The following is a 25,463-nucleotide window of genomic DNA, read 5'->3' as shown; positions in this document are numbered from 1 at the left end:
TATGCATTCCTCGTAGTTCTGCAAACAAAGTCTAACATGTTTGTTTCTCCTTGTTGCGAAGTTCACGTTGGTAAAACTGGCTACACTGACTACAGGTTTAACTTTTATCGTTTCAGCATCGATATCGAGAGATTAGGATTTTATTTGACCAGACACTACAGTTCAGAACACATTACAGTTATTAGAAAGTTTAAAGGGCCACGAAAGACCACTGTTTCAACAGAGTGTTTTCACACCTCTAGTTTGAAAAACAGTCAGGAAAGTGGGTGTGTCCAGCTATGTTTAGGTGGGAGTGTCGGGGGAGGAAAAGAGAGAAGATTTTTGCATAAAAATGAGAATTTCTGTTTGGGCAAGCACTGATTTTCAGAGCCAAAACAAACACACACCGAGTGGAAAAAGACAGTGACTGCGTTTACATGTTATCGTGAAAGTTCAAAGTGTAATTCATTCCTCCTAAAATGAAAATAACTGTTGTCTTTTCGTTCTCCTGCAGGGGCAGATCACTCTTATGGATGCTCCAGTGTTCAGAGCCATCCAACCTGAGGTACGGTTTACTTTTCACTCTATTACTGCGTTAACTTCATTCATTCATTCATTCATTCATTCATTCATTCATTCATTCATTTTACACAAAACGTTAGGGCTGTCTAAAGATTAATCATAATTAATGGTATAGTTTATCCAAAAATGAGAATTTACTCATTGTTTGCTCTCCCTCAAGTAGTTTAAAACCTTTGAGTTTTTTTTATTTTTTTTATTCTGTTATATATATATATATATATATATATATATATATATATATATATATATATACTCGCGGCCACTTTATTAGGTACTGCCTTACTAGTACCTGCTTGGACCCCATTTTGGTTTCAGAACTGCCTAAATCCTTTGTGGCAGATTCAACAAGGTACTGGAAATATTCCCTTTGAGATTTTGGTCCATGTTGACATGATAGCATCACTCAGTTGATGCAGATTTTTCAGCTGCACATCTATGATACTAATCTCCCATTCCACCACATCCCAAAGGAGCTCTATTGGATTGAAATCTGGTGACTGTGGAGGCCATTTGAGTACAGTGAATTCACTGTCATGTCCAATTGTCAATGTCAATAAAGTGGCCAGTGTGTGTTTGTGTATATGGATTGAAAGAAGACATTTTGAAGAAAGCTGAAAACCTGTAACCGATGACTTCCATATTATTTGTTTTTCCTACTTTGGAAGTGAATGGTTACAGATGTCCAGCTTTCTTCAAAATATCTTCTTTTGTGTTTAACAGATGTCAAATAGGTTTGAAACAAGTAAAATATGAGTAAATAGTGACAGACCTTTCAGTCTTGGTTAAATGTATTTGATGAATCTCTTGAATCGTATAAAAACATTAAAAGTTTGTATTTACGTAATATATAGAGGAAAGGGTTCTTGCGTATAAATAGAAATTTCTGTATTTTCATACTTAATGCCTGGTTGTAATAACACTTTTTATGTTTGTATATTAATTTTGGATTTGTAAATACACATATTTTTGTATATTTCAGCAAGTATTTATATAATATAATAATTATTTAATATACAGTTAAAGTTGGAATTATTAGCCCCCCTTTGAATTTTTATTTCTTTTTAAATATTTCTCAAATGATGTTTAACAGAGCAAGATAATTTTCACAGTATGTCTGATAATATTTTTTTCTTCCGGAGAAAGTCTTATTTGTTTTATTTAGGCTAGAATAAAAGCTTTTAATAAAAAAAAAAAAAACATTTTAAGGTCTAAATTATTAGCCCTTTTAAGCTATGTATTTTATCGATAGTCTACAGAACAAGCTTTTGTTATACAATAACTTGCCTAATTACTCTAACCTGCCAAGTTCACCTACTGTAATTAACCTAATTAAGCCTTTAAATGTCACTTTAAGCTGTATAGAAGTGTCTTGAAAAATATCTAGTCAAATATTATTTACTGTCATCATCGCAAAGATAAAATAAATCAGTTACTAGAAATGAGTTATTAAAACTATTATGTTTAGAAATGTGTTGAAAACAATCTTCTCTCTGTTAAACGAAAATTGGGGAAAAATAAACAGGGGGCTAATACTTCTGACTTTAACTTTACATTATAGTATATAAATTTTACGAATTGTGTTATAAAATATAAATACAAGTTTTTATTATTGAAGTGATTAATTATTTCACAGCGCAATTTGAAATTAAATGGGGTTTTGTGTTAAGATATTTGGCTTTTTTTCCCCACCTTTGAACCTTTTTAAAACACATCACATGATCATATGCGATTCATTTGATCTGTTCATTATTTTGTTTTTGTTTTGTTTTGAAGCTAAGTAAGGCTAAGGTAAAAAGTGAAAAAGTTTCACTGAATTTTGAGTCTAAATCGATACCTAAAAAACAAGAGCGTAATATAAAAATGTCAGACTGTTTATTTTCTTCATACGATAACGACTCGAGAAGTTAGAATTGTGTTATGTTGTTGTCATTATTTTTATTTTTTTATGTTTAGTTTATTTTTTTTTGTGATGGCCTATTTACTTTCATATTCCTTAGTCCTTTCTTTTCAGCCTGTTGCCTGATGTCTGCTTACTTTTACACACAGTTTTGAACACTGTTGAACACAATGCACCATGTGCTTCTTTGAATATGCTGTTTTACTTGGATACACAACACCGCTCGCAGTTTCCCTTTATTTAAAGCAATCATCATTTGAGTCTTCAGATAAAAATAAAGACTGTATGTTGTATTGTAAGTGTAAGCAGCAGTAGATGTTTTCTTCAGTCTTTTCTTTCGAATTGCTCACTTATATGAATGAGGTCAGACTGCTGAGCACATGATGTAGAACTGACTAACAGCCAAAAGCATGAGTAACTTTGTTTATATGCCAAAGGCCTTTTTTGACTCTCCGTTTGGCATTTGCAGATGGTTTGTTTTAGTCAGGGCTTTCTGCAGGTGTAACATTTTGGTTGTGCTTTTGCACATATTGCCTGTTTTGTGAGATTTATGTTTAACTGACTGGTTGAGTTGTTACTAAAGTTTTCTTACTCAGGGGTTATATTTGGATAAAAGCTGGCAGTTCCAGAGTTTCCCAATAGAGGGCAGTAAGTGCGCAGTTGAGTATTTCTGTGCTGATGGTGTTTAAAAAAAGAATATGATAATAGTGAATTAAAGAAAAGTTGTCTTTATTTAGTCTTTTATGTCACTTTAAATTTTTGTGACTTTCTGTTTGATTCTCAGGCATGTTTTATTTTATTTTGCTTTAGGTTTTGTATGTTTGTAGTGTTTTGTCTATGTAATGTCAATAGAGATCAAAACTGTTTGATGTTAACCATTTTAAAATACTTTATTCTTTTGGTCCCACATTTTATATTATCGCGTATACCTGTGAACCTACATGATAAATAGATGTGTGAGTAGTATGTAACTACAGTGTATGTACACACTGGTGGTACGTAGTATTTACTTGTGTAATACTGGTGTAACTACTCACACGTAACAACTCATTGAATAGTAATTGTAAGTTCAAATGTGTAACAGGACAGTGGTAACAACACTAAAAAAGTACACATCTGTAACAAGAATTACACAAGTGCATTGTGTAACAACAATATACTTGCAGGCATTTTCCCACTTCCACACCTGTTTGCATACCATGTACTTCTGAACACTGTATTAGAATAGGAATGGCAGAACTAACATTGCATTCGAAGATTTTACCTTGTAATACAAGTGTTATTACAGGGTAAATCCTCAGGTACTGTCCACTCAATGTAAATTGTAAAATGGTCACAAATTACTCTGTAATATATAAAACCTGTGCAACTGTTTAACAACAGCAAACTTCTGACAAAAAAGTACGGGTGTATATTGAAATATAAAAATATACCTTATTTTTTACATGTTGTTTTTAGGAAAATTGTAGAATCATATCAGTAATTCACATTAAAGGGGTAGTTTACCAAAGATTGTGTTATTAATGTCCTGTTACACTTTTGAACTTACACATACTATTCAGTGTGTTGTTACATGTGTGTGGTTACACCAGTATTACACAAGTGAATACTATATACCAGCGTGTACATGTAGTTACATACTACATACATATCTAGTTACCGTTTACGTTCACAGGTTTAAGCGACACTTAAAATAAAGTGTCACCATAATTTTTGTTATGCTTTATTAATTTTATTTATTTGTTTTGTATTTTATTTTATAGCTAACTATTAAAGCTTGTTTAGATTTTTTTGTTGATTGAAAGTTGATTACCAACACTCTACAAACTATTTTGCTTTGTGTTTGCAGTTTCTACTCTGTTTTGGGCTGATTTGATTTGACTTTTGTGTTTTAATGTTAAGATGAAATTGTCAGTATGTGATTTGTTATATGTATATGCAGTTGAAGTCAGAATTTTTAGCTTCCCTTTGATTTAGATTTTTTTTGTCTATTTTCAATATTTCCTAAATGATGGTTAACAGAGCAAGGACATTTTCACAGTATGTCTGATAATATTTTTTCTTCTGAAGAAAGTTTATTTGTTTTACTTCGGCTAGATTAAAAGCAGTTTTAAATTTTTTAAAAAACATTTTAAGGTCAATATTATTAGCCCTTTTAAGCTGTTTTCGATAGTCTACAGAACAAACCATCGTTGTACAATAACTTGCCTAATTACCTTAATCTGCCTAGTTAACCAAATTAACCTAGTTAAGCCTTTAAATGTCACTAAGTCTTGTAGAAGTGTCGTGAAAAATATCCAGTCAAATTTTATTTACCGTCATCATGGCAAAGATAAAATAAATCAGTCATTGGAAATGAGTTATTAAAACTATTATAGAAATGTGTTGAAAAAATCTTCAGCTAAACAGAAACTGGGGAAAAACAGGGGCTAATAATTGAGCGGGGCTAATAATTCTGACTTCAACTGTGTATATATTTATTAATTTTTAAAAAATATTTTTTTATGTACAGTTGAAATCAAAATTATAACCCCTCCTGTGAATTTTTAAAAATTCTTTTTCAAATATCCTTCCCAAGTGATGTTTAACCGACCGAGCACATGTTAACAACATTTCTTCTGGGGAAAGTCCTATTTCAAATCATTTTAAATTTTTTATTTCTTTTTTTAACTAGTTTAAGAACGATATTTTGTGCCCGTTTATTCAATAATTTTCCTGATTAGCATAATAATTTACATCACTTTCATCTGAATACTAGTATCTTGCAAAATATCTAGAAAAAATGTATAATGACCAAAACAAAATAAATTAGTTATTAACGTTATTAGAAATATTTTCCCAGCACTTGTGAAATATTTTTTAAACAATTAATTTCACTGGAGTGTAACTATTTTTGACTTCAGGTGTATGTGCATGTGTTGCATAATTCATGTTTTGTTTTTTAATGTTTATCTTGTTTATTAAATGTAAGAAGATTAAAATTGACATTTTTTTTTTGTTTTTTTTGCTAAATAAATCGTATATAACCAAAATCAAACAAAAAGTGCCCAGGGGTAGCTTAATTAATGTCTCGGTGCTCTTTGGGTAAGGGATTCAGATTTTTGCTGTAAATCATAAATAACCTCTCACACTTGTGAAACTCAGGATAGATTTTTGTATGTTTAATTATTGTTTATTATTGCTTTTGTTTGTTTATTTATTTAATAATCCAATTTGTATATTTGTTTAATATGGTTTTACTTAAGACTTTCATCCTTTCTGATAAAAAAAAACATTGAGTCAACTTAAGCAAGTGTAAAGCAACTTGCTGCACAGCTTTTTTTGAGTTGACGCAACTTAAATAGTGTACAGTACTTGTGTTAAAATCTGAGTTGACTCAAAAAAAAATGCTGTTGCTTTTTCAAGTTCAGTCAACTTGTTTTTTTTACACTGTAAATATCAAAATCTGTTTAATTGTACACATTCTTCTGAATTTCTTAGCTGTGATCTTTATTTTTTCTTCGTCACAAGACATCAGCATTGTTTGATTATCGCCGTTTTTGTAATATATATTTATATTTTTCTTTTCCAACAAAAAAAAAAAAAAAAACGTTTTGTAAAGATGAGAGACAGTTTTAGTTTACCAAACTATCACAAACCCACAGAATAGAAAGCAAATCAAAAAGCCGCAGTTCTTTTGCTCATTGACATCTGGCCCTCATGCTGTCCTCCATCTCTGCCTCCTACTCCAGACATTTATTAGCTCAGACATGCTTTATCCTCGTCTGTATTTTGGGCTTTGAGCCACACAGACGGTGATTTATACAGCATTTGATGAGGCTACCACACATCGCATGCTAATGTAGCATTTACTAAAAAATCAAGACGACAGAGGAGGACGAGAAGAATTTTCTGTTTGCAGAAAATGATGGTTGGCGTGAGCTTTTTTCGTCCTTATTTATGGTAATTGCGGTAATTTGTGTAATTGGGTCTACTGTTTTCCATAGCTGGACGTTTTGATTGATTATACACTGTTGTTTTGGCAGCAGTATTTTTTGGTCGTGTGTGTTTTTTATTGGAGAAGCAAGGATGAAATTGCAGGTCTCGTCTTTAAAAACATGAGGGTCTGGTTCTTTCTGGAAGATGATTTTCAAAATGTCTGGGATTGATTTAGCTGAGGATTTAGCCAACATGTGTATAAGACGACCAATTATGTGTACAGATAATGGTTATTGCTGGATTTTCTGGATCAGGTCTGCTTTTGTGTAATAATCTGGCAGTTGTGGCCTTTGGTGGAAGGGATTTGTCGAAGGATTTTTGACGATTTCTCTGAATCCGGTAGCTTATATAGTGTAACGTCTTGAAATGAGGGAAATTGTTTGGCTAATGTTTTATAATGTGCTACTGTTGTTTATATTATTACACATTGAACAGTTTGGAAGTTGGTGCTAGGGTAAACATTCATTCATTTATTTTTCATTGGCTTAGTCGCTTATTTATGAGGATTCACCACAGCAGAATGTTTTACACAGCGGACGTTCTTTCAGCCACGACTCAGTACTGGGAAACACCCATACGCACTCATTCACACACACACACTCATACACTATGGCCAATTTAGTTCATCCAGTTCACTTATAGCACATTTCTTTGAAATGTGGGGGTAACCGGAGCACCCTGAGGAAACCCATGTGAACATGGGGAGAATATGCAAACTCCACACAAATGTCTTCTGACCCAGCTGGGACTCGAATCACAACCTTCTTGCTGTGAGGCGATAGTGCTAACCACTGAGCCACTCTGCTGCCCTAGCATAGACATGTTGTTTTTTAAATTTAATGTTTTTAACATTAGCTGAAAAGGTTTATCTTGGTAACAATATAGTAGTGATTGGGTTTTTATTTAAAGTAAGTCATATTTTTTAATGTTTCTCGCTGGTGGAATGATCTTCTCATTCCCACACAAACTGTTGAATCATTGGTAGCATTCGGCGCAAGGAAGCGATCACGAATTGAGGAGCGGGGAAGGGGGGCGAGTGGAGTGACAATGCGGGGAAGCCCTCACAAACTGAGGAGCGATCACAAACTAAGGAGCTGGAGAGGGGGCGGGGTGAAGCGACGACGCGGGGAAGCCTTCACAAACTGAGGAGTGATCACAAACAAGCAGCGAGAGCGTCAAAGTAACTGGAAGTCATTCATTTTCAATAAAAAACCGGCGGCGAGGAGCAGCGCAGCACATCTTCTCCGGTGTGGGTGTTGAGGAGAGTTGAAATCAAGTCAACTTTATTGTAATAAGCTATGATGCGGTCGGCGGCCAGCAATTAGTGTGAAGTAGTCAACTGCTTTAGAGGAGTTCAGAAAACACAGTCCTGTGAACTTTGGTTCCGACCACAGTTGGGTTTGATTATTGCGGTTGCCGGATTTTCAAATCGCGATGACGCGGGGCCCCCTAATCACGTGGGGCCCCCCCGCGGTGCGTGCCCTGCGGGCCCATCCGCTACGCCACTGCCTATATAATGTTGAATAAAATACAAGAGGGGAAACTGATAATGACAAATGTCTCATTTTACCAGTGAAAAAATTGTCTAATGGTGTTGTCGATGACAAATGACAAGCACATTTCTCAAACATAATTATTCAACATCACATTTATGAATAGTGGTATTCTGATGTCATCCTTTTACTGTGAATTAACAAACAGGACATATTGAAAGTCTGTTCAAGTCCACCATTCCATGTGCATACAAAATTTAGCATTTTAAACAGCAGTAGACCTATACATATTCCTGCTATTTTTATTATTATTATTTTTTACCATATGTTTGAGAAATAACACAAAAATAATAGCCTACCCATATTAACCTAATCTACAGAATCGTGAGAAAATCGTGATCTTGATTTTAAAGCAAAATAAAAAAAATAAAAGAATCGTGCAGGTCTAATTCTGTGTGTACCTCACACGGGTGAGTAGGCTTGACAAACCACCTGTAGAAATTACACTATTTCATCTCTTGAACACTTTATCTGACTCTAGCACCAATTTTGCACATTTGCACCAGACACTTTTTTTTTTACCATCACTTCATATCTCTTTTAAAAAACAAACAAACAAGCAAACAAACAAACAAACTTTGTGTATTTATAATATGTGCTTCACCAACTTTTTGATTTATTGACTAATTCGTATGAATTTGTATGATCTCATTCTTACAATTCAGTAAAATTTGCTCATCCTTCTATGACGGTTGGGTTTAGGGGCGGGGTTGGGTGCCACACATTTTTTTTTTAAACTAGATGACTAGATTTTAATATACATTTTTTGGATGTATATTAACAATCTTGGATTAGTTTATATCAATTTAACCAAAACATACAAGTTGTGTTTTAGAGTAATACCCTGTGAATCAAAGACAAAATAGTTTTCAAGCATGTAAATAAACAAATAAATAAATAAATTGATCGTAACTGCACAGTTGAAGTCAGAATTATTAGCCCCCCATTTATTTTTTTCCCCCCAGTTTCTGTTTAACCGAGAGATTTTTTCCAACACTTTTTTAAACGTAATAGTTTTAATAACTCAATTCTAATAACTGATTTGTTTTATCTTTGCCATGATGTCAGTAAATAATATTTGACTAGATGTTTTTTCAAGACACTTCTAAACAGCTTATAGTGACATTTAAAGGCTTAACTAGGTTAATAAAGTTAACTAGGCAGGTCAGGGTAATCAGGCAAGTTACTGAATCACGATGGTTTGTTCTGTAGATGATCGGAAACAAATATAGCTTAAAGGGGCCAATAATTTTGACCTTAAAATGGCTTTAAAAAATTTTTAAACTGCTGTTAGTCGAAGAAGTTGTCCTAAAGAAGAAGAAAGAAAAAATATTATCAGACATACTGTGAAAATTTTTCTTGCTCCGATGAACATCATTTGGTAAATATATATATAAAAAAAGGGGGGAAAAAGCAGGAAGAAAGGAAACTCGTCACACAATGAATCGCTAAATAATTTCACCAAAGTTGTGATCTTATTTATTTATTTTTTTGATGTTCACAAATATTTATAAATAAACAAACAAACAACCAAACTTGTATAAGTTATACATTACAAGTAGCTTTTTGTAAATTAAAATTTACAAGACCAGAGGTGAGTGGGCTTGACAAACCACCTGTAAAGAAAACACTTTTGTTTTATCTCTCTAAAACTTTAACCGACTCTTGCACCAGTTTTGCGCATTTTCACCAGACACTTTCTTACAATCACTCTATATCTGTAACAAAACACTGCATTTTGCTCTTAATTCTCTGAGCACTAACAGTTCATTTGTATAGCTAGCGCTCATGTGTATATTGCCTGTTCTTGTTGATTTGCTGAATGCCTCCTCAATTGTAAGTCACTTTGGACAAAAGCATCTGCTAAATGACTAAATGTAAATGCACTTTGATTCAAGCTTCCAAATGTAGTTCCATTCAAATGCAGTAATCCTAATTGTTAGTTCATTTATAGTTTGTTCAGCCCAGCAGATGTGTGTACATTATGCAGTTTGGTCCAGTATGAGCTCATGGCTGGAATGTAAACCAGGCTTTTCTACATGCACTAAAACACAACTTTTAGAGTGATGTGTAAAATTACGTAACTGTTTCCAACCTACAGTACATGGGCAGTTCTTGTTCTATTCTCAGCATCACTTTATTAGCTGTTTTACAGGCGCTCTGTCCCACAATGCTCTGCTGCAGTGGGCAGGTTTGTTGGATTGGAGCTCAATAATGCAGTGATATGAGTGAACTTGAAGACCTGCACGCTTTTCTCTGCTATTATTGGTTTGCTGTTGTTGATGGTGGTTTTTATTAGATTTTTAATTATTATTTTTCAGTTGAGGTCGTCTAACATATTGTCACGGTTTTATCGCTTAGGTTGTGTGTTTGTGTGTGTGTGTGTTAGAATTTGTGTTTGCATGCTTGTGTTTACATGTGTATATTTGTTCGCATGCATGAATGCTTGTGTTTGGCATCTGTGTGAGTGTATGTGTGGCAGTTTGCATGTGTGTTTGTGCATTTTGCACAAGTGTGCATATGTGTGTGTTTGTGGGTTTACGACGTGTGTTTGCAATTTTGTGTTGCACAATTTTTGTTTTGTTTTTGTGTGTGCTTCTATTTTTGTTTGTGTTTGTTTTTTTTGGATTTGTTTGTTTGCTTGCGCGAGTGTGTGTCTTTTGTATGTGTGTGTGTGTGCATGCTTCCGTTTTCTTTTGCGTGTGTGCTCCTACGTTTTAGTATTTACGTGCATGTATTTGCTACGCTTTTGTTTACATGTGTATTTTCTACGTTTTTGTGTTTACATGTGTGTGCATTTTCTACGTTTTTGTGTTTACGTGTATGTGTTTGCTACGTTTTTGTTTACATGTGTGCATTTTCTACGTTTTTGTGTTTACGTGTGTGCATTTTCTAAATTTTTGTGTTTACGTGTGTGTATTCTATATGTTTTTGTTTGTGTGTGTAATTTCTATGTTTTTGTTTGTGTGTGTGTGTATTTTCTATGTTTTTGTGTTAATGTGTGTACTTTCTACCTTTTTGTTTGTGTGTGTATTTTCTTTGTTTATGTGTTTACGTGTGTACTTTCTCTGTTTCTGTGTTTACGTATGTGTATTTTCTACGTTTTTGTGTTTATGTGTGTGTATTTTCTACTTTTTTATGTTTACATGTGTGTATTTTCTACATTTTTGTGTGTTAGTGTATTTTCTACGTTTTTGTGTTTAGATGTGTGTATTGTCTACTTTTTGTGTTTACATGTGTATATTTTCTGTTTTTGTATTTAAGTATGTGTATTTTCTACGTTTTTGTGTTTATGTGTGTGTATTTTCTACTTTTTTGTGTATACATGTGTGTATTTTCTAAATTTTTGTGTTTTAGTGTATTTTCTTCGTTTTTGTGTTTACATGTGTGTATTGTCTACTTTTTGTGTTTACATGTGTGTATTTTCTATGTTTTTGTGTTTAAGTGTGTGTATTTTGTACGTTTTTGTGTTTATGTGTGTGTATTTTCTAGTTTTTTGTGTTTACATGTGTGTATTTTCTACATTTTTGTGTTTTAGTGTATTTTCTACGTTTTTGTGTTTACATGTGTGTATTTTCTACTTTTTGTGTTTATGTGTGTATTTTCTACGTTTTTGTGTTTACGTGTGTGTGTATTTTCTACGTTTTTATGTTTAAGTGTGTGTATTTTCTATGTTTTTGTGTTTAAGTATGTGTATTTTCTACGTTTTTGTTTTTATGTGTGTGTATTTTCTACTTTTTTGTGTTTACATGTGTGTATTTTCTACATTTTTGTGTTTTAGTGTATTTTCTACGTTTTTGTGTTTACATGTGTGTATTGTCTACTTTTTGTGTTTACATGTGTGTATTGTCTACTTTTTGTGTTTACATGTGTGTATTTTCTATGTTTTTGTGTTTAAGTATGTGTATTCTCTAAGTTTATGTGTTTATGTGTGTGTATTTTTTTACTTTTTTGTGTTTACATGTGTGTATTTTCTACATTTTTGTGTTTTAGTGTATTTTCTACATTTTTGTGTTTACATGTGTGTATTTTCTACTTTTTGTGTTTACATGTGTGTATTTTCTATGTTTTTGTGTTTAAGTATGTGTATTTTCTACTTTTTTGTGTTTACATGTGTGTATTTTCTACATTTTTGTGTTAGTGTATTTTCTACGTTTTTGTGTTTACATGTGTGTATTGTCTACTTTTTGTGTTTACATGTGTGTATTGTCTACTTTTTGTGTTTACATGTGTATATTTTCTATGTTTTTGTATTTAAGTATGTGTATTTTCTACGTTTTTGTGTTTATGTGTGTGTATTTTCTACTTTTTTGTGTTTACATGTGTGTATTTTCTACATTTTTGTGTTTTAGTGTATTTTCTTCGTTTTTGTGTTTACATGTGTGTATTGTCTACTTTTTGTGTTTACATGTGTGTATTTTCTACATTTTTGTGTTTTAGTGTATTTTCTATATTTTTGTGTTTAAGTATGTGTATTTTGTACGTTTTTGTGTTTATGTGTGTGTATTTTCTACTTTTTTGTGTTTACATGTGTGTATTTTCTACTTTTTGTGTTTTAGTGTATTTTCTACGTTTTTGTGTTTACATGTGTGTATTTTCTACTTTTTGTGTTTACGTGTGTGTATTTTCTACGTTTTTGTGTTTACGTGTGTGTGTATTTTCTACGTTTTTATGTTTAAGTGTGTGTATTTTCTACGTTTTTGTGTTTATGTGTGTGTATTTTCTACTTTTTTGTTTGTGTGTTTTCTACGTTTTTGTGTTTACTTGTGTGTGTATTTTCTATGTTTTTTTGTTTACGTGTGTGTGTATTTTCTACATTTATGTTTATGTGTGTGTATTTTCTGTTTTTGTGTTTACGTGTGTGTGTATTTTCTACGCTTTTGTGTTTACTTGCATTAATTTTCTACATTTTTGTGTTTGTGTGTGTATTTTCTACATTTTTGTGTTTCGTGTGTGCTTCAACATTTTTGTTTACGTGTACGTGCTTGTGTATTTTCTACTTTTTTGTTTACCTGTGTGTATTTTCTACGTTTTTTGTTTACGTGTGTGTTTTGCAATAGTGTGTGTGCATCATGTGTTTGCTTGTTTGTGTGGGTTTGTATATTTGTGCATGTGTGTGTCTGTTTGCGAGTTTGTTTGTGTGCATTTTCATGTTCGTTTGTACAAGTGTGTTTGCGTGCATTAGTGTATATTTGTCTGTTTGTGTGTATATACTTGTGTGTATATGTTTATGCTTTCATTTGTTTATATTTTGTTTGTGTGCGTTTTCATGTTTTTGTTGGTTTTTGTGTGTGTGTATGTGTGTGTAGATACACACACACACACAACATATATAACTTATATATGTGTGTGTGTGTGTGTGTGTATATATATATATATATATATATATATATATATATATATATATATATATATATATATATATATATATATATATAGTTTGTTTGTGTGTGTTTGCATTTGTGTGAGAATGTGCATTTTGATTGTGCATGTGTGTTTTTGCGCATTAGTGTGTTCGTGTATGTGTGAATGCTTGTTTATTCATGTTTACGTGTGTTTGGGTGTGTGCTTGCCTGAATGTGTTTGCCTGTGTGTGTTTGAATGCTTGCGTGGGTCTGTAAATAAAACTGTGTTTGTTTATGTGTGTCTGGTTATGTGTGTTTATCTATTAGGAGTGTCTGGAAGTAGGAGATGTTTTGATGTGTTGATGATTTGTGATCTGCTGAATTGAAGTGAAGCATCTTTATAAAAGCAAGACACAAAGAAGCAAGTGGTACTTTATTATCCAATAATATCCTTCAGTCTGTAGGTCACTCAGACATCTCATCTTGTGTGTGTGCAAAATGAGAAACCAGCCATAATGCCAATAGGAAAATGCACAAGTCTGAAATTAATATGTTTATGACATATTTATGACAGGGTTTGTTGTCTTGGTAATGTCACATTCTTATAACAAAGGCTTCTCAAACAATGTCACCTTTGCATTTAAAATGACAACGATACCTGTCAAAACTCCCATTTGTCCTTTTTGCATATTTTAGCATTCTATCCTGCTACCATTCCATTTAGTTTTCCTGTATTTGTTCTATATTGTTAATCTTTCCATGAAAGTTGTAAGCAACTTCAACACAAAGCTGATCTCAAATGGGATATAATTGCAAGAGCCATTCAACAGAATTTAAGCTTTTGTTTTATTTAGTCTTTAAAGCAATTTGAAATAAATATATAAATGTCTGCATTCCCTTCCTTTACATTAAAGCGTGATGTTTCCTTTTCCTATACAACTTCAGAATCAGTCAGTTTAACGTTTAACATTTGCACAATTTCATTCATGCAATTTAGTATGATTTGCTTATCCCCCAACAACGGTTGGGTTTAGGGGTAAGGTTTGGTGTCACGTCGCCTTTTAAAAATCCAACATTTTCGTACGAATTAGCCAAAAAAACTGACAAAACGTAAAATAATTCTGTTTCCTCATTAGATCAGGCTGGTCAGTTTATGTAGCAGTATGTGACTGTCAGACACGCTCCAAACTGATGAAGACACTGTATCTCTTGCTTTTATATCACAATGATAACAAATATGGACAAAGCTAAGCTAATGACACTTAACGACAGTTGTCATTAGCATTTTTTTAATTGCCATATTTCAGAACGTGTCTAATGAGCACCCCCCTTCCATTATTGTTTTATTATTGTTTCAATATACAGATTAAAAAATGTATTATAATAATATTTCAGTAAACAGGTCATGTATCTAGAAATATTTATATACATTAACTAAAGTTTATTTCACTCATTCCATTCAAGTAGTGAAACCTGTATTATATATAGATAGATTCCACACAGACTGTTTATTTCTTTTAATTTTGATGATTTTGATGACAACTAATGAAGCCCCAAATTCAGTATCTCAGAAAATTTGAATATTGTGAAAAGGTGCCACCTGGTGCCACATTATAACCAGCTATAAAACTCAAAACACCTGCAAAGGCCTTTAAATTGTCAATCAGTCTAGTTCTGTAGGCTACACAAACAAAGGGAAGATGGCGGATTGCCCAAAAGACGACCATTGACACCACGCACAAAGAGGGCAAGACACAAAATGTCATTGCAAAAGAGGCTGGCTGTCCACAGAGCTCCGTGTCCAAGCACATAAATAGAGAAGCAAAATCAAGCAAAAGATGTCATGGAAATAAAAATGTGTACAAACACTAGGGATAACCGCACCCGGGAGAGAATTGAAAAACAAAACCTATTCAAAAGTGTGGGGGAGATTCACAAAGAGTGGACTGCAGCTGGAGTCAGTGCTTCAAGAACCACTTTGCACAGATCTATGTAAGACATGGGTTTTAGTTGTTACCTTTGGTTGCCATTGCCATGATTTTTTTTTAAGTAAGACCTGTATCAACATCTTTTTCAAACTACAGTTTTATCTATACATGTAATCCTTACCTTGCCCGTTCCTCTAAACCTTAACCCCAACCTGGATTTATCTCTACAATCAGATGCTGATTTTAGTTCAGCCTTGATCAGCGGAGATTTCCAATTGCAGGATTGCCTCTGGAGACGCTTTCGCTGCTTTAAATGATGTCAGATTGCACAGGAGCGACGCACATGTATGTTCACTTAGTAAGCTGTCCTTGTTCATTGCGCTGCTCTGCATCTGGTAACATTAACTGTGGGTTTCTTTGGCTTTCATTATGGATGAGTCTGGCCGGTTTCATGCGTACCGTCATGAGGAATGCTGGAAACACACGTGAGCTGCTTTTAGATCACAAATACGACACATGGAGACGATACAAGACATAAGAGATGATCTGGAGAAAAAAAAAAAACACTGGCTCTTGATCTCGTGCTGCACAGGAAGTGCAGAAAGAGTGGACGAGGCCCAGATATCCTGAACACACATGAGGTTTTTACATTACAGCAAATGTGAGCTGGGATTTAAATGACTGGGATTTCAGGTTTTAGTACAGTACTTTAAAAATGTCAATGCTTGATACCGTTTCCAGTACCACATGGCAATATTTCTACAGCATTGATTCATACTATTTATGCATGTCTTAGCAATTTTTTTTTTTTATCTAAAGTGAAATACAAATGAGGATAAAAGAAGCACTTCTAATCAACACAGAGTAACAGTATATAACTGCTTAATCTGAGTTAGGGAGGCAACGATTATAGATTTTAGTTGCACGATTATAGTTTAAGGAATGATCACGGTTTCAAGGTTATCATGATTATTATGCATTCATTAATTTCAAAACACTGCTAGTTTATTAAATAACATTAAAAATCCTTATATCTTAAAAAAATCATGTATTGCTGGTCATTAACAAATTAATACAGCACAAAAAAATAATATTAAAAAAACAAACAATAGTCCATTTCTCTTTAGACTTAAAAATAAATAAAAAAAGTTTTGGCAGTTAAAAATAAGTAATAATTTTACGCTGAAAAATATACAGAATAATGAATGAATGAATAAATAAACAAATAAACAAACAAACAAATAATAATAAATTAAACTAATAGTGTTTGCCTAATGTAAATCTAAGCTGCATATTAGCTAAGTATTTCTTTTAAAAAAGAAAACAAATGTTGTCAAATGCTGCTGAACCTTTGTCTGAAAGGCACTTTTGATCAACTATATTACAAAATTGTTTGGTATTTATTTATTTATTTTTTGGTCATGCCCCTCGCATTCCGTTTTAGTTGCGTGTATGCAAGTTGCTCCCCATATGCACATACAAGCCACGTTCCTCTGTTGGAAATAACAAACCTGCATCTGCAAAAGACATGATATGTGAACAACCATTAATTAATAGCCTCAGCCATAGTTAATCCAGTGTGGGTATTAGCCTTGGTCTACAACAGGGGTCGCCAACCCTGTTCCTGGAGAGCCACCTTCCTGCATATTTCAGTTGCTACCCTGATCAAACACACCTGAACCAATTAATTAGGACCTGAACACCACGTGATATTTACAGGCAGGTGTGTTTGATATGGGTTGCAACTGAAATCTGCAGGAAGGTGGCTATTCAGGAACAGGGTCGGCCTCCCCTGGTCTTCAAGCTCGGAACTTTAAACTAGTACACAGTTGGCATAACTTTTAGTTGCTACAGTTTTGTTTTGTGCCGAAAATGTGTATTGAGAAGCCTTTACGATTAATTAACTGTGATGAATTAAAGTGTAGTTAATAGTGAAATCAACTAATCATTGCATCTCTAGTCTGATTTACTAAGTGATTTACTAAGATTTACCGTGTATATATAATCCATCGTTTTGAACCTTGTAACATTCAAGTAAATTGTGTCATTTAGGCTTATTTTCCACAGTTCTTAATTCTTTAATTATGTTGGAGAAATAAATGTAAAACATTATCAACTGCAAGTGAACAGTCAGGGCTCTATTTTGATGATCCAGAAGCAAAGCTCTGTGCAAAAGCATTAAGGACTTGTCCGAATCCACTTTTACAATTTTAACGTTTGGAAAATCCGCTCTGCGCTGCTGCACATGGTCTAACAGGGTTGAGCTTATTCTCTTAATGAGTTATAGGTGTGTTTTGAGAAGAAACCAATCAGAGTCTCATCTCCTATTCCCTTTAAGAGTCAGTTGCGTTGCGCCATAGCGCATTTGCTATTAACATAATGGACTTTGTAAGTGGAAAAACTGAACACTACGCAAGCAAGAGAACAGTTAAACAGAGCGTCTACAGCGCCAAGAATGAGATGAGCCTCCTCATTCTTTACTTTAACTTTTTCTCTCTTCCGTGGATAAGGAAACATGTTGTACGCACAGACATCCATTAGCGTACATAATTAATTTTGTTTGTTAAGCGCAAAGATTTGTTTCAAAACTATTTCTAAATTAAGTTCTAAAAAAGATGAAGAAGGCATGGAGGCAGTGGTTTTTATATTTATGTAGGCTAGAAAATAAATTTTTTTGTAATATTTAATCCTTTAATTTTTTTTATTTGTAATGATATTTGCATATTGCTGATCATCCTGTGTGAATTAAGCAATGTTTAAGTGAGGCGCTGCTCTGGACTTTAGACCTACTCTCAGCTGGTCTATTGCGCTGTCTATTTTAGAAAATAGCAACAATGCGCCTTAACACACCTCCTTTTTTAGACCAGTATGCCTATGGGCGCACAGATGAGCGCAAATACATTTACTATTTAAACAGCATGGTGCAAAACGTCAAAATGACTCTTGCTCCGAGCTAAAACTAGCAACCAACAATTGCGTCGTGCCTTGCACCACATTTTTTATTTGTTTCATGTTTTGTCATATGTTTTTTTTCATCTACAATAAAAGCAGTTTTTATTTTTTTTTAAAGAACATTTAAAGCTCTCTATACTATTAGCCCATTAAGCTAACTATCGTTTTACAATGATTTGCCTAATTACCACCTGCCAAGTTAACCTATTTAACCTAGTTAAGCCTTTAAATGTCACTTTAAACTGAATACTAGTATCTTGATAGGTACCTAGACAATTATTATTTACTGTCATCATGAAAAAGATAAAAAAAATTAGTCATTAAAACTATTATGTTTTGAAATGTGTCGGGGAAAAAATACAGTTAAACAGAAAATGGGGGAAAAATATACAGGAGGGATAATAATTTTGACTTACTGACCCTAACTGTACATAAATATTAGTGACAGCAGTAGTTTGTTTTATGATACTTGTTTTCATATAAAATTGTGCTTAATAAAGCATTCAAAACATACTTTTTTTGCAAATGTAGTTTTTGTTGTTTCTTTACACTCTCATTTTTTAATTATATTCATATTAAATTATATTTTTAAACCACCTAGCCTATGTATAAAGCTACATTAATTATTAATAACATATCTAGTAATAATAATAATAATAATAATAATAATAAGATTATAAACTAATAGGCCTAAATTCAGAGGCAAAAATTACAATGAATGTTAATAAATGAGTCAAATGGAGAAATGTTTTAGAAACCATTTCATTAGGTTTCTCTCTGTGTGTCTGTATTTCGTAAAGGAGAGTTTGGAGCCCGATGGGTCCCCCATCTGCACCACTCAGTATTTTGGCTGGACGCCGACGGATGCAGCTCTATTGAGCAGTTCAGATTAATGGACGCTGCATATGGCATGTCCACTTTCCTTCTGTGCTGTTTTTATAAGTCAAAGAGAGAGGAAGAGAATGAGTGGAAGTGTGTTTCTAGGAAAAGGGCTCTCTTTCAGATTTATTCCCTTCAGGTGAGGCTGTGCTTCAGACACACGTGCAGAAAATGTAGACTTACTGTAGTCGCCTAGTTAATGTCAGGAGCGTTATTTGTGTTGTTCATCTTCTGGATTTTGCCATTTCAGCCTACAACGTTGTTTCACAGCTCAACTATTACCCTCTATCATACTACTTTCAATTAGAGCCTGTGATGTTGCTGAAACTGTGTGACCGACTCAATACTAGCATTGAGAACCAACTCGCTACATTCAGTTCAATTGAATAAAGCCATTGTTCAGTTCTGCTCTACCTCAGTTGTGCATTACATCACTAAAGAAGAACGGAAATCAGCCCTTAACCTCATATGCTGTTCTCGGAGAGGGTAGCATTTCATTTCATTAAATCTCAGTAGGCGATTTTCCTCATCACAGGTTCTCGATTAAACGCTGGGGGCTCAGACTCTGTTTTGGCAGATCTGCTTCTCCTGGAGAAATGGATTCAGCAGAAGTGATTTCACTGGCTTGTGTTAATGGTTGCTGGAGACACAATGCAGAAAGCACTCTTATTTAGGAGTGTGTGTGCGTGCACGTGTGTGTGTTTTGGCCCATATGCTCACATCTGTGTTTGTATTTGTTGCTAAGCTGCTATACCTCCACAGGTTGCTGATTAATTGTGTATGTTTGTCATGAGAGATTGCGGTCACACTGCTTTAGGTTTGGGTATGTACAGTCATCATGAATATGTTTAATGGTTCAATTCATTCTTCTTGAAGACCCCTTGTGGAATCACTCAGTTCTTTTTCCCTTTCCTGACAGCTGGATGTGTATCGGCGTTTGTTTTGGTGTTTTAATGGCACTAACAGCTCGTTTGAAGCTGTAAAATGTCTGAGCGTTTTGCGTAATTACATAACACACGGTTGCATAATTATGGTCGGGGTTTTCCAAGCGTGGCCAATGTGACATATGTCATGACCGCTTTCGTTTGAGAGCTAATGGATCATTTCGAAGATGACGGAACAGCTGGAGTTGAGCTTAGATCTTCATGTCTTTGAGATTTAGCTTGTCAAATTTTGTGTCTGTTCAATGGTATTGTTGCCAGATATGGATTATTAAAGGAATAACGCACCCAATCTTACCCCATAATTCACTCACACTCAAGTGGTTCCTTTGAATTAATAGATCGTAAACTGGAAGCTCGGTGTAATCAGATCATTTGAATGTGAATTGATAAATAAATACTAGCCTAGGCTAAGTTATTTAAATCAGAGTCACCATATGAAGTCTCTTTCTGATTGGATAAATCAAATGACCCATTTACATTACTCACTTTCTTTTACCTTGGGTTCATTTGAATCAGTGAGTCCTTATCTGTAAACAAACTTTGATTGAATCATTTTAACCAATGAGTCATAAACTGGAGTTATTGAATTGTTCACTTTGGACGTATGTTGACCAAAATAATTTGAACCATTAAGTTCCTTAACTAATTCCCTTCCATAAGCAAAAAATGCTCAGTGCAAACCTTGAATCCATTTAACAGGTAAGAGAAAATAATTTAACTGAAGTTTGTTTATGAATCAGTCAACTACCACATTTCTGTAGGATATTTGCAGTTTGAAAATGGTCTCCAGGTGGATAACTACAGTCTCAGAAATAGAGGTATGCTAGTTGTCACTGGGTGGTACGTTTTCAAAAGTTACTAATTTGTACCTTAAAGGTCCACATTGGTACCTAAAAAGTACAAAAGTGTTCCTCTTAAAATTTGTAGGTACCAATATATACTTCTAAGGTACCAATATGGACCCTTCAAGTACAAATTTGTACCTTTTGAAAAGGTACCACGCCAGTGACAGCTCTCGTACCTTTATTTCTGAGAGTGTAGGTAATGGCAATATTTAATATCATTGTGTCTGCTACAGCCCTGGTACATCAGCAAAGTTATTTGATTATTACGCCAGAATTCCTATCCATATTGACCTGGAAAATAACAACTTTTGATTTTCCATCCATCACAGTACATGTAGCTGTAGAAAAGTCAACCTTTCAATTGGAAAATTATCGAAACTATAAATGACAGACAGACAGACAGACAGACAGACAGACTGATAGATCGACAGGCAGACAGACAGACAGAGAAGCGAATGACACTTCATACATGCACACTGGATCTGTGCATCATAAAGTCATGTAAGTATAGGCCAATCAGATTGAATATTCTAGTGAGGGTGAAATAAATAAGGGTGAAACTTGCGTTTAACTACTTACATTTATGCAACTTAACCCTAACACTAATGCTAACATACATTAACCTTAACCCTACATCCAAAACCCTAATGCTGTGTTCACACCAGAAGCGGAAGGCACGTTAAGAGGGAGTGATTTACTTGTTAAGTCAATGCACACGGGCAAATAGACATCCTGCGGCCCGCGAATGACTTGAATGGCGCGGTGCGAATTATATGTTTTGCGCGATTGTCGCGAATCGCTCCAGTTCAAAAATCTGAACTTAAGTGGACATTCACGCCGCGTTAACCAATCAGGAGCTTGCTCTTGTGGGGGCATGATTATGGCATATCGCCTATTGTTGGTGTCCCGGGGGTAATCCTCCAGCCGACCCCGACAAGCCTGGGCTGGGCTCAGTCAGAAGCACAGCTGAAAGCCTCCCATCATCCAGGTTAAGTTTCTGAAGGAGTTTAAGAGCTCACAGAGCTGGATGCACCTCTGAAAGGATTTAGTGGACTCAGACACGGCTCTAAACGTATCAACATTGTTTTTCAGTCTTCACAAAGCACATAAACGCTGTTATTTTCTTCATAAAATCCATGTTAGCCATTTAGCAACGAAGCTAGAGTCACAGGGCAGACAGAAGCTCTGTTCATCACGCGAATCAGCGTCTGTTCTGATGTGAATTTGATACACGAATGAAGCGAGTAAACTCAAATGTTTAAGCGGCTATTTATGTGCGAATAGCATGATTTATCCGCACGTTCCGTGTCTGGTGTGAACACAGCATAACGTTAACACACATTAACCCTAACCCTACATCCAAAGCGCTTACCATAAAGCCTTACACAAAATAACTCTAGACCCTAAACTCTGAAACTAAATAACCCTAAACCCTAACACTAAATAACCCTTAACTCTAAACCCTAACCCCTAACACTAAATAACCTTAGACTTTATAACCTAAACTCTAAACACTAACACCGAATAACCCTAGCGCTAAATAACCCTACACTCTAAACCCTAAACCTTAACAGTAAAAAACCTAAACCCTTACACTAAATTACCTAAACCCTAACGCTAAATTACCCTAGGCCCTAAACCCTAAACCTTACCACTAAATAACCCTTAACCCTAAACCTTAACACTAAATAAACCTAAACCCTAACTCCTAAACCTTAACACGAAATGACCCTAGACTTTAAACCCTACCACTAAATTACACTAAACCCTAACCCTTACACCCTAACACTTAATAACCTTAGACTCTAAACCTCAAACGCTAAACTTTATCACTAAATATCCCTAACCCCTAAGCCCTCACACTAAATTACCTTAGACTCTAAACTCTAAACGCTAACACCGAATAACCCTAGACCCTAACGATAAATAACCCTAGACTCTAAACCCTATAACTAAATAACCCTAGACCCTAAACCCATACCCTTAAACCCTAACACTAAGTAACCTTAGAGTCTAAAACCTATACCCTAAATCTTAGCACCAAATAACCCTAAACGCTAACATTAAATAACCCTACACTCTAAACCCTTACACTAAATAACCTGAGACTTTAAACCCTAAAGCATACCGCTAAATTACCATAAACCGTAACCCCTAAAACTAAATAACCCCAGCTCTAAACCCTAAACACTAAATACTAACAACGAATAACCCTAAACCCTAATGCTAAATAACCCAAGACTCTAAACCCTAACACTAAATAACCCAAGACCCTAAAGCCTAAACCCTAACCCCTAAACCTAAATAACCTTCGACTCTAAACACTAAACACTGACACGGAATAACCCTTAAACCTAACAATAAATAACCCAAGACTCTAATCCCTTAACCCTAACACTAAATAACCATAACCCCCTAAACCTTAACACTAAATAACCTTAGACCCTAAAGCCTAAACTTTAACACTAAACACTAAATGCTAGCATCAAATAACCCTAGACTCTTAACCCTAACACTAAATAATAGGGATGTAACGGTATTGTAAATACCGTCATACCGCAATATTAAATTTTTTCGATATTACCGAAGTCGCATGACTCGGTAAAACTATAGGTCTTCTGAGAAAATTTGCTCAGGCGAATGAAGCGAACGGGAGGTAGCTGGAACTTCATTTCCCATCAGCCCCGGCGTGGCCATAATCCTTTGCGGTCTGTTGTCGCTACAGATCCAGTAATGCGGAAATGGAGTGTGCTGCTAGTAGCGGAGATGAAAAAAAGATGGAAATGATCGAACCTAAAGCGGGTGTTGTCGCCCGCGCGTGCTGAATAGCGGTGCTGTCGCGCGCGTTCTGATCAGCTGTGTTGTGGCGCGCGTATTGTAAAGCGCCGAGGGGGGGTTGAGCGCGCATACTCAAGAGAGGTGTTATCGCGCGCCTACTGAAGGGCTGGACTGGACGGAGGTTGTGTCGCGTCGCGGGGGCACTTTTGATCGTTTTGGAAGGGCATTTTCTATCCAAGACTAAAAAGGGCATGTGCACTGCACAGGTTGAGCCCTATGTGTGCACGTGCCTGCAAGTTGGGGAATACGACTAATAACAGTCATGGGGACTGCAGAAACACAGCACACTGTTCAGATTGATGCAGACATTGACTTGTACCGCAAAGAGACCTCTATCTATCTCACTCATGGTTTGTCCTCTCAAGTGGGGGAAAGACAATGCACAACGTTACCCCACTGCTGTCAACATGGGCCAAGTCATATCTCTCTGTCCCAGAATCCTCAGTCCCAAATGAGAGGGTTTTTTTCTGTTGCAGGGGACATTGTAAATACTCAGAGATACCAGCTTTTACCAGATTATAGTTATATGATAATTTTCCTTTAAACCCATCTCTATCTAAGTGAGTGATTAAATGTTAAATGTGATGAGTTTTTAACAATACTAAATTGAAACTTTATTTTTTTACATGGTTTAATAATTTTTTGTTATTAAAATTGAAGTTCCTGTTTCAAAGCTAACAGATAGATGGCTAATTTGTATGTCATTGACACTTTTGGCACTTTTTTGGGAGTATTTTCAAAAGTTTTTTTTTTCCTGTAAATGATTCAATAAATACCGTACCGTGACATTCATACCGAGGTATTACCGTACCGTGAAATTCTGATACCGTTACATCCCTACTAAATAACCATAGACACTAAACACTAAACAATAAACCCTAACAGCAAATAACCCTAAACCTTAACACTAAATAACACTAAACCCTAAACCTTATAAGCGCCCCCTGTAGGGTGATATAAAGATATAGTATTATAGATAAATAAACACACAGATAAAAAAAAAATGGTAAAAATGCTAATGATCTAATCTGACTCAATGATTTATGCTAAGCTAAGCTAAAAGTTCTTCCGCAAGACTCAGAGATCAGTTGAATGGATTCAAAAATGGGAAAGCTCAACTGTTTAGCTCTAGGGGACTTGTAAAATAAGACTATTTCCAAAAAAAATTATGTTTGTGTGTTCCTTTATTGTTGTTTTGTTTTGTCATTAGTCATGAGCAAGGCGTCCTGTCTCTGTTGTCTCAAGCTGATTTGCTTTTGTCACTGTAAAAACTGTGTTGTCTCCTCTTGTGCTTGACTGACTTGATTCTTTCCGTCGACTATCCTAATTACAAACCTGCTGGAACATGTTTTTTATGTGACTGTTTTTGTTCTTTTATGTTGTTTTTTAGGAGCTCTCTAGTTGTGGCTGGAACAAGAAGGAGAAGCACAGTTCAGCACCGAACGCAGTGGCCTTCACACGACGCTTCAACCAGGTACACAAACACTTATTTGTTGTCCCTCCATTAAAACAAGCTATTTAATGTATATCCAAAGAGGTTGAAATCCACAAAAACTAGACTTGCTATTAAGCTGTCTGGGTTACTTTAACAATACATTTATTTTTAAAGCTTTGGCAAGTGCAATTGGAGTATGAGGTGATGAGTGTGAGGAGTGTTAGTAGTAATTTGTCATTTTAATATTGAGCTTTTGTACCCTTTAACTGATCGTAAGTAGTTTGTCAAATAGCTGACCATCAGTAGTT

General features: G+C 34.8%; 1 protein-coding gene across 6 annotated transcripts in view; it reads left to right on the top strand.

The window, feature by feature from the left end:
- Positions 1–25,463, top strand: part of ralgps2 (Ral GEF with PH domain and SH3 binding motif 2) — a 225,722-nt gene that overhangs the window by 87,957 nt on the left and 112,302 nt on the right. For all 6 annotated transcript variants that reach the window (XR_012395421.1, XR_012395422.1, XR_012395420.1 and 3 more), the window contains 2 exon segments: positions 494–544; positions 25,111–25,194. Coding sequence is in view for 2 of the 6 variants with exons in the window: in NM_200474.2 (NP_956768.2) it covers positions 494–544; positions 25,111–25,194 (135 nt within the window). In the remaining 4 variants the exon portion in view is untranslated.

Source organism: Danio rerio, chromosome 20 (genome assembly GCF_049306965.1).
Source record: "Danio rerio strain Tuebingen ecotype United States chromosome 20, GRCz12tu, whole genome shotgun sequence".
Lineage (NCBI taxonomy): Eukaryota > Metazoa > Chordata > Actinopteri > Cypriniformes > Danionidae > Danio > Danio rerio.
The sequence above is the reverse complement of the archived record's forward strand: the minus strand, read 5'-3'. Positions and strand labels throughout refer to the sequence as shown.